Below are 10,472 nucleotides of genomic sequence, written 5' to 3'. Positions count from 1 at the left end.
GACAGCTTGCTGGCCTCCCCGAACACTAGTGATGAGTTACCCGCAAACCCGACGATGCAAATGACCAGAAACCACCCACAACACCAACCTTATAAATCCAAACGCCGGCTTCCCTTTACAGTCCCGTCCGTGATAATACAAACATCCCAAATCAACGATAATCTAAAAGCCCCAACCCAAAAAAATCTCCCCCATGTCAAAACCTCATCGGTCATCATCAAACTTGAAGCCGTCAACACATCCCAACACCACAATCTCTACCAACACCCCCATCATTTCCTCCCCTCCTCCCCATCCTCAAACCCCCCACCAGCCCCCATAACCGCCACACTCAAACTCGACCTCCTATACCTCCCCCCATTATTCCCATTCCAGCACCTCCCTCCAAATGCTCCCCACCCCCCAACACCAACACCATATAACTCCCCCAACCTCCCTCCATCCTCCTCTTCCTCTCTCATCCCCAACCCAACACTCCCACTAACCCCACTACAAAAACTCGACCCCCTCCTCCTTTGCATGATCGACAACGGACTAGGATGAGGAATCTGTTCGGGAGCCGGGTGCGCCGACCCAATGGTCCCTACATCCACAGAATTCCCCCGCCCGGCTTTGGAAAGGGCGTAGTCGCCTGAGTCAAAGTATTTGCGCTCTTTGAGGTGGCGGGCGAAGCGGGATGTTGCTGCGTTTGCGGTTGCGTTGGGACCAGTGGTTGTTGTTGTGGCGGGTTGGAGGGAGGAGCCGGAGTTGGGTGGGGAGGTGGAAGGGGAACTGGAGGAAGAAGAAGAGGAGGAGCGTGATAAGGTGGAGGAGTTTGGGGGTTTGGAGGTGCAGGTGGAAGGGAGACGGCCGTAGAGGCGGAAGATGCGGAGGTCTTTTTCGGAGAGGGACTGCTTGAGTTATTTTTTTTTAGTTTGTGATGACTGACGAAGATGGATGGGTGGATTGGCGAGAAGGGGATGGGAGTGGAAGAATAGAGGGTGGACTCACGGATGTGTCGAAGCCGTCGAGACGGGTCTGGCTTGGAGGAGAAGCCATTTTATGAGATATAAAGGTATGTGTGTTTCGTTGCTTTGTGTTGTCAAAGCCTGTGTGTGGTAGATAGATGTTGTTCTCGACGGTAATGTTGATGAACTTGATGTTTCGTTGTTTGTTCTTTCGTTCGTCGAATCGTTGATACGTATTACTCGTAAGTCGCGTTATGTGTCCAGCACTAAATGTTTGATAGGCAGCGAGGGGTGGTCGAGTCACACTCTTATACCCAGTATCCCACAGTCCCAATGTTCTGGGGAAAGAGCGAGCCGTTCGGGTCCGTAGGTCGGATCTGAATCAGTAAAGTGGAATTGTGGAGGGGATGGGATAGAAAAAAGATCGGATGAAAAGCGATGAACAAATTGGTCAGATTAATCCAACACTGACGTCGATGTGAGAGGTGTGTTTGCTTCCCAATCGACCGGGCCACCGACCAGGGCACTTTGATGAACTCTTTTATCATTCAACGAGAAGAAAACATGTGGAAGATGGACGGAGCCGCCCATGTGTGTGACATCCGGGCCGCTTGTTATTTATTCTCCCTGCTTCTCACTTTCTATTCCCTTTCTTTTCAACGGCTAAATGTATCCCGTAACGGCCCGGCACCAAGGGTGTTTCCAAGTCCTCAATCTCACCCCCATCTGAAGCAAAGCAGAAAGCAATATTAATCTACCGGGCATGAACAAAAGCCGAGTCAAGTTCACACCAATCCGTGCAATATCCAAGATTCCCATCAAATCGTCGCATCGAACCATCTACCCTCTATAATCTCCTGATTCTAGTACGTTCTACCCACAATAACCTGCAGGGACCCTTTACCCACGGCCTGCAAATGCAAAAGAGAGAGGGGACGCAGATAACTGCACGGTCGACCCGTGCGGTGGTGTCGTGGAACGTTGAGTGACCCTCCACTCCATTCTACATTCTGATTGGCTGGAGGGGCCGTGTAAGTCGTTAATTCTCCACTTTCAATCTTGGACTCCCACTCCCAGATGAAGTCGATGTCCTCGTGACCAATCTACCACCAAATCCACCACGAAAAACTCCCGAACTGGAGGAGACCCTCACTCCTTCACACACCGGTCCAACTGACCTCCATACAGAACTCGATGGGACGAATCTACAGTACGACTGCAACCCCCACCGGGCCCGGACAGAAGTTCCGGGGCGGGGTTCAGTAAGATAACAGTAGAGCAGATAAATCGCATGGTAGCAAGGAAAGACTGCGGGATGGGCCGAATGGAGACCGCCGCATAGCACGACTCTGGTTCCCGTCTGTTACATGTCTGTGGAGTTCCCTCAGGTCCAAGTGTTTGGGTGGCGGAGATCTTCCATACTGTCTTCAGATCTCTACTGCCCACCCCACCCCATTCAGATCGAACCGTTTCCAACTTCAACGGGACAAGGCCGTCTAATTTCACTTTTTTTTTTTTTTTCCAAATCTCAGATGCATCTTAACCTTTTTCCCACTCTTCCTAGAACTGCTGTGATCCATCATACATATCTTCTTACCATCAAGCATCTTCACAAAGACAATCCACTCCTTGTATCTCTAGGCCCTAGCGCTCAGTCAGATCTATAACAGGAGTTACTCATCATCAGGGCTAGAAACGCCCTTCTAACCCTACAACATGGACACGGGGCGAGAACTAGGCGCGGTTCGAGTTTTAATGAGGACGTTCCTAATTTGAGTGCAATCCTAGTCGTGTTCGTACTTATTCGCCATTGGTTTGTAAGAGCTGTTTGGAAAAGAAGAATGAGAAACTTTTGACGACATGCCTCGCTTCCTTCTTGAGAGGCATTAGCACGATGACAGCTCGAACGTTTCAACATGACATTCTCTCTTAGGTACTCTCCGGATAGAATTCCTTGTCTGAATGACGGAACGCTTCCGTTCCGTTGTGGGATGAGATCCAAGTTCTCTCTCTCTCTCAAATAACGAAGACTTGTGACAATCAGTTGTTATGTCATAATATAGAGCAACCCCCGGACGTACAAGTGACATGTGGGAAAGTTCAGATTGAAGAATGTGAACGTAGACTGCCTTGCTTTTTCAAGTTGGAAACACAGTCGATCTGGATAGGGTGGGCAGTCGATATATTTACTATAGATGACGGGGTGAATAGACGGTTCAAAAATGGTTTTGCCTACTACTCGCTAGGGATACTACAAACTTATACTTTCCTACTATTACGGAGTGGTTGACAATGACCAGTCTGAGAAACTACCAAAAGATATACCATATTCTACTTGCTAGAGGTAGGCAGACCTCAGAAGTCCATACTATAGTCCAATACTAGTTTATTTGTTAGTTTGAGATATCGGGTCAACTTCTCTAGGCGTTTTGAACTATGGATATGTCTTTTCTAAAATAAAATACACCGTAGTAGATCTTGTTAGTGCCTTTCAGATCCGTACCTAGCCATTTTAATGCTATGAATATGCCTTTTTCAAAATAAAGTACACCATAGTGGATCTTGTTAGTGCCTTTCGGATCCGTACCTAGCCATTTTCAGACTATAAATATGCTTTTTCTAAAGTAAAATACACCGTATTGAATTTTATTGATCCCTTTCATTTAGTCCTTGTAAGGTTTAGGACAATTTGGAAGAGATCTCATCTAGTGTACTAGACTAAAAGTACGTAGGTACCAAGCTAACAAACAACTTAAACCAGCACTAGATTGTATAAACCAATGTCACCAGATCCTATGACACCTACCTACCTACCTACCAGCGAGAAGTAATCTCCCAACGGTATGTGTACCACTTTACCTCATCACTCTTGCCACAAGATAGATTCGATCCCTGGATGCACGACCTCATCTGTATATCAACTGTGTTAGTGTCACTGCCATCGAATGTCATTGAAGACTTACCACCACCCTCAGAGGCATTCAAAAGACAAGAGATGAAGGGAGTAGGGCTTCAATGAATGCCAAATATCATATGTGCAAAGAAAGTAAAAAAAAAAAAAAAAACAATCAACCACCGATCCCAACACCCAAAAACCCATCCTTAGCTCCAAAGCTCCAAAGCTCCCAATGCATTCCATGGAACCCCTCAAACCCCCAAAACAACAAAACGAGCACAAAAAGCAGCACCTAATAGTACACATATGACGCCCGATTGCCATTCCCATTACCGTTTCCCTCCATGCCAAAGATACCAAAAACACCTCTTCCAAGATTAAACCAGACCAGACCAGACCAGACCAGACCGGATCCTACCGCCAACTCCCAAACACCTCGCTTTTCCTAGTACCTTTTTTTGCAAGGCCCAGAGATAAAACACCAATACAAAAAGTGATCTGACCCAAGACGTAAGAATACCGCAAATAGAAGGCCCAAAACCGCAGCACCAAGGAGCCACCCAAGGAATGCGATTTCCAGCAGCAGTCCATCGTCTCTCGAATGTTCCTTCCACCCCCTATATGTATCCCACTCACGCTTCCACCCACTCGCTCATCCGAATATCCAGATCTCTTTCATCCCACAACACCTCCAGTTTATTATTCCGCCGTTTCACATCCTGCTCTTCCCCAGTCCCAGGCCCTCCCTGTGAACCGCCCCCATTCCCACCCCCATCCCCCTTTTCGTCTAGAGTCGGCCCTCCCTACGAGCCATTTCCATTCCCAATAACATCCGAAAACAACAACAGAGGCCACTGCCCCCCACCACCTCCAACCACCGCGGACGCCGCCGCCGCCGACACCGCCACTCCCAGTGCTTCAGGTCCTCCAGCTCCCGGTCCATGTCCAGCTCCCCCGTTGACATGCGCATGCGAATGATCGACCATTCCTGCCCCAGATACATCGCCCGGCCTGGTTGATCCGAGGGTTAGCAGCGCACTAGCGCTGTACCGCTCTTGAGAATCAGCCATGGCTGCCGCCCAGTCATGCCAGGGGTTGTTATTTGGTACACTAGAAGTTACTGCTGCTGTGGCGAATTGTGGGTGGACTTGCGGTCGCCAGTCCTCAGCTCCGGTACCTGGTTGACCTGTTGCGGACACGTGCTGGGTAGCTTGGGAGGCGAAGGCTATTAGGGGGTTGGTGCCGGCGGAGGTTTGGTCCATTGCTGCGGTGACGGTTTGGGGGGTTGCTGTTGATGAGGTTGGGGTGGCTGTTGCGTATAGGTATTGCGCGCTGCCGCCGGAGGGGTCGTACGCAGCTAGGTTGACGCCGTTGTTGGCGCCGTTGTCGTTGAGAGACATCGTTTGGTAGGGGGTTGCTGAGCCGTCGTAGTACCCGGTTCCGTTTGTGCTGACGCTGCTGCGGTGGTCGTTGGGTGTGACTGAGTTACTGGACGTCATACCATTGCTGTTGAGCGGTTGCTTGAATGGTAGGAGAGGCTGCTGAAATGGCGATGCTGATTGTTGTTTGATTATGGTCTGATCGACCGACAGTCCATCCTTACGGGTCATGTCGCGTTCGATCCAGGCGATGGTTCGTTCATATATACTAGAAATCTCGGTTGCTAGACGGTTCCCAGTACCTGTCAAGGTTAGCACAGGTTTGTATGGTGATGGCGGAAAAGACTTACCAACTAGTCGACCAATTTCCGCGATGATCTCGAGACCCAACGCCATGTCTGCCCTCAAAGTGGCGATCTCCATATGTGTTATTTCATGCCTCCTCTCCCAGTTCGCGACCAATATCGACAACATGGAGGCAACATATACCGATAACTGGTACCATGTGGTGTCCAGCGATTTGAGTTTCAACAGCTCCCCTACCACCTTTAATAGCTTCCGAGCTGTCTGCTCGCAGATCCTTGTGTTCTCAGCGCAGAACTTCGGGTCCTTTTCTAGACAAACCGAAGGATGTCTAAGACACAGGTTGAACTCAAGACTGATGGCCTGGGTATACAGTGCAAACACCAGGTCCGTCGGCTGACACTTTTCCACTCGCAGACAGTCGGGGAGATCATTCATAAGCTTGGCCATTGCTTGAGAGAGTTCCCTAACCACATCGACGTACTTCTTAGGATCTCGCCTCACGCTGTAGATGCTAGAATACATCTCCATAAACAGAGGAACGGCCTTGAAGCCGGCGAGCCCAATTTGATAACAGCAATGGCCAATCTTGGACGGGTCCAAGACGCCATCTTCTCCGAGGTACTCGTCATTGATCGCAATTGGGAACTCAATATCGAACTCCTCCAAAGTGATGGGCATTGGCCTACCAAGTCGGCCGTTCAGGGTGATGATAATACCCAGGATAGACCACCACACCCTTTTGCGCAACTCGTTTTCAAGAGTTGTGCCCCCATTCGGTATCTTGTTACTCCGATGGAAGTTGAGTTCAATGGCCTTCATCATGGCAAAGTTGGCAATGGTGAAGGAACATCCCGGTTTGGGAAAGTTGCGAGTGTGAGACGCGAGCATGGCCAGAGCCTGAACCGCGGTAACCGTCTGAGAAACGGCAAGTTCAAAGAACTTGCTCAAACACCAATGATAGTGCTTGTTGGAAAGGTTATTCAGTTGGGCATGGTCCTCTGGCTTCTCGCGATTTCGAATAAAAAACTGGAAGTAGATCGTTGCGAATAGGCAATGAACTATTACCATTTCAGGTACTGTCGCTTTAAAGCCCGGCTCATCGTAAATGCGAGTCAAAAGCTGCATAAACGAGGGCCTGTGGACGAGTGGCATAAAGGGGTAGATGGTGAGGAAGTACCACTCGGCATAGGTAAAAGCGTCGTGTCTCGAAGGGAGGTCGCAGTGTTCCATTGGCGGGTTTATCCTGACCATGGACTGGTAAAACGCCATGACGGATTTGTTGTACAACGGTGACCCGATGGGGGTAGTCGGCGAGGGCTCATCCATGTCAGGAGCGTCGAAGGAAGTAATGTCAATCGTAGTACCGAGAACTGACAAAGTAGTTCCCTTTATGCTACTCAGGGGTTCGCTATCCAAAGTGACGCCCAGGTAACTCTCTGTCGGCCTCGACTCCAACAGCGAACATCTCGTATAACGACCTGGTGTGCTCTGTGACCCTTGCCTGCTCTTTCTAACCCACACCGAGCCTTGTTGCTGCCATTCGCCCTGGGACATGGGATCGTGGATGGGATTCCCCATGGCATCCAGTGTGATACCAGGAGGGTAAGGGTTTCTATTAGCGTTTGACCCTTCCCACGGCCGGACCTCGACTCCATTGTCAGCCAGGACTCTCTCGAGGTTTTTTATGTGGTTTTTTAAGGTGCTGTTTTCGGCTTCGAGTTGTTGAGTATAGCCTCGACGTTCGGTACGGCCCGTTACACGGTCTGTTACAACGCATTCGATGTTTTGGCTCGCGCAATGGGAGCAGCCCGCAGGGGAGGCATCGCAGCGGATTTTTCGGACCTGGGGACGCACAGGAATTAGTATGTTACGGGAACGCGATGCCGGTTTGACGCGCAGTCTGTCAGAGCGACAGGACGGGGGATCAGTACCTTGCACCTGTCACAAGCCTGACCGGTCCGCGTGTATTGTGAGAGCTTGGTCTTGACAACACTTGAAAAGTCTTCGGTACTGCGCTCGAGACGGGGCAGCTTCATCTTGGGTTGTGAGCCATTGTCGAGAGGAGCGTCACCGGCTTCGCTTGGCCGTTTTGGAGGACGGCCTGGGGGCATGATGTTGGAGTCTCGAAGTTGGACCGGATCTGTAGACTATAGCAAGATGTATTTGGTGGATTGCGCCAGCACCGACCAGGCGGTAGAGAGCGGGCCGGACCTGGGGCTCGAGCGAGCGCGAACGGCGACTCGATGTTGTGGTCTTGGTCCGTGGGATGATTCGAGATGATGGCCGAGGAACGCTGTTGCAGCCAGTTTCAACAAGCTAACACCACCAAATGGCAGTAAGCGTCGTCGGCAGCGAACCGGTAGGTCTGCTGTCGGTCTGACGATTTCTTGGGAACGGGTTCTGCCGTGGAGGTGCAGCGCTGTGAGCAAGCGAGCGGATGAGCGACGGCGCCGACGGGCAAGCTGGGTGGTGGTGGCGGTGGTGGTGGTGTGTCGAGAGAAGAGAGGGATGGGATGGAAGGGACGGGACGGATGTGCGATGGAGATTGCCGCGCGGTGGGTTTGCGTGCCAATTAATTGAATGACAACCGGGAGCCTTGAAGCGAAAGGTAGGGAGGCACTGAAGGCACTGGATTCCTGGAGAGCGAGGGATGTCGGTTCCGAACGCGTCAATCAATGGAGGTGTCCAGGGCGCCGGGATCGAGTTTGGCCCAGAAATTCAACTGAATGACGGACTAGGGGGGGCCAGCCGTCGATCGCATCCTTTGAAAGAAAAGAAGGAACATGCCTTTCACCGGCCCATGATTGCGCCTTCCAATCGTCCATCAAAAGGCAATGGAAAAAGGGTCTCCATATGGCCCAATTCGTCCTCCCCAAATTCGACTTGACTCGGTGTGGGGCCGACGAGGGGGATCCATTCATTCTGCGAGTGTCCCGATTTGGCAAGTTCACGAATTGTCTTGTCCAATTCCCAATCATTGATCGGTGCATGGCAAAAGGACATGGCTGAAAACATCCAAGAAGCTTTCCATCTTCGTTCAGTCCAGCTGGGCTAAGAGTATCTATCATTGCAGATAACCCTCGATGGAGCGAAGCTATTGTTGACTTTTCTTTTTTTCGACTTCTATCCGATATTAAACACACCTCGCCATTTCAAAATGCGCCCACCGACAAGTTGTTTCTCATGAGGTGGAGTTGGAGTGACAGGCGGTCCCCCTTCCCAAGACAAAAACTCCGAGGACCACAAAGTCAGGGTGCACCGCGACATCCGTGTCTCCGTCGACAACGACATGCCCAGATCTTTATTCTAGACCTAGACCGTCTCTAGTCGTCGCAGTGCAAGGGGAAGCGTGGACAATCCAAGACATAGGTTCATCTCAATGCGACTTTGCGACTGAGAAGTGAGAACCTCGACGACTGCACGCACCCGGCAGGCCCAATGCGCCGGGCCTGGGGCTGGCTGGCTGCTCCCCCGTCCATGTTCCACTTTCTGGGCTGTCAAGATGGAAGAGACTCAGACAATCGGAACAGCGGCACATCAATGTGACAATTGAGAGAAAACTTAACTTGAGGTTTCCTGTTAGTATGCAAACACGAGGACATTATCTATGACAGAAACCCATGTCAAGATTCAAAGGGGTTGATCTCAACTCCACTGTTCGGGACTTTTGGGATTGAAATCTTGGCGGGCCGGATGGGCCTGTAACATCCCCGCACCAGCTGTCGCGGGTCAAATAAGTGCTAATCCCTGTCTTAAGCGCGACGCGCCCCGGCGGGGATCTGCCCCGCCATGGAGATCCCGCCGTTGACAGGATGGTGCATTCGCCGTCGTATTCGACTTTCGCCTGTTTTTATCAGAATAGTGTCACGGTAATCAACCAAAAAGTACGGCACCCAAGCGAACTTCTCGATCTCAAGTCAACCCTACCGGCATAATCTACCCAGCAACCACTCACAACACTCAAAGGGTCGAGCACAATCAGTCGCATTCCATCTTCACCCACAACCACCACCACCATCACGATCAGAAAGACAACACAAGCCATCGCAATGGCGCTCGAAACCCTTCAAATCGAGCACGTTCCCTCGGACCACCACGTCTACGCCGCCCTATTTCGCGACGTCCAAAACGTCGACTTCCTCCAAGCCCAGCTGATCGGCAAGAACCCCGAGTTTGAGTACGCCTTCATCGACGCCTCGGTCATCATCTCCCGCACACACCTGCTCGCCGCCATCTTCCGCGCGCTCAATACCTTGACAGAGGGCACACTCCAGACGCCCAACGTCCACTCTGACATTGTCATTGGCCTAAGTCCTACTAACAACGTTCGTTTTCCCTCCCAGTTTTTACGACGCACTTCCACCCCCCTTTGAATAATAACAAGAAAACTAACCATTACAACAACAAAAAACCAGATCTCCGAATCCTACCGCCGCTACGGTCTAACCCCCTCCAAAACGCGCGACGTCCTAGTCATCAAAGTCGTCTACCCCAAACTCTCCTCCGAAAACTCCACAATCACCAACGAAGTACCGACACCAGCAAGCATATGGCAACACCTGACCACCCACATCCAAGGAAAGCCCGTACCCCTAACGGACGAAGAGCTGGCCAAGTCGACCGATTGGCAAAAAGTGCGCAAGTATTACAAGTTGAATGGTGTGCCGGGGGTGGAGAGGATAGACAAGGCGGATGAGGAGGGGAGGAGGAGGGAGATGGAGGGGTTAGTTGTTAGTGGGATTGCGTTGAGGGGGTTGTAGATGAGGCAAGGGGTTACGGAGGGAAAAGAAGAAGAGGAAAGAACAAGAAGAAATTGGGGGTGTGAAAGTAAAAAGGAAAATAAGAGGTTGGGCAACGACCCAGTTCAGCAAGTGGATGATGGAGAAAGATAGACTTGGTTGGGTAGGAGGAGCGGGATGTGGAATGAATGGCACTTCAATGACA

General features: G+C 50.9%; 3 protein-coding genes across 3 annotated transcripts; 1 reads left to right on the top strand and 2 right to left on the bottom strand.

The window, feature by feature from the left end:
- Positions 1-272: 272 nt before the first annotated feature.
- B0H65DRAFT_545231 (uncharacterized protein) lies at positions 273-1,038 on the bottom strand (the record flags this gene model as incomplete). Its single annotated transcript, XM_062829358.1, has 2 exons — positions 273-893; positions 991-1,038. 2 exons carry the CDS (start codon positions 1,036-1,038, stop codon positions 273-275), a joined length of 669 nt encoding a protein of 222 aa, XP_062687379.1.
- Positions 1,039-4,409: 3,371 nt separating this feature from the next.
- On the bottom strand, positions 4,410-7,919 carry B0H65DRAFT_65224 (uncharacterized protein). Its single transcript, XM_062831228.1, has 3 exons — positions 7,460-7,919; positions 5,573-7,370; positions 4,410-5,524 (listed from the first exon to the last, which is right to left on the bottom strand). The coding sequence occupies exons 1-3, from the start codon at positions 7,637-7,639 to the stop codon at positions 4,647-4,649; spliced, it is 2,856 nt and encodes a 951-aa protein (XP_062687378.1). The 5' UTR covers positions 7,640-7,919; the 3' UTR covers positions 4,410-4,646.
- A 1,658-nt stretch (positions 7,920-9,577) lies between these two features.
- On the top strand, positions 9,578-10,288 carry B0H65DRAFT_545229 (uncharacterized protein; the record flags this gene model as incomplete). The annotated part of the gene is made up of 2 exons (XM_062829357.1): positions 9,578-9,853; positions 9,944-10,288. The coding sequence occupies 2 exons, from the start codon at positions 9,578-9,580 to the stop codon at positions 10,286-10,288; spliced, it is 621 nt and encodes a 206-aa protein (XP_062687377.1).
- Between the last annotated feature and the right edge of the window lie 184 nt (positions 10,289-10,472).

This window comes from Neurospora tetraspora (genome assembly GCF_033439725.1).
Source record: "Neurospora tetraspora strain CBS 560.94 chromosome Unknown B0H65scaffold_1, whole genome shotgun sequence".
NCBI lineage: Eukaryota > Fungi > Ascomycota > Sordariomycetes > Sordariales > Sordariaceae > Neurospora > Neurospora tetraspora.
The sequence above is the reverse complement of the archived record's forward strand: the minus strand, read 5'-3'. Positions and strand labels throughout refer to the sequence as shown.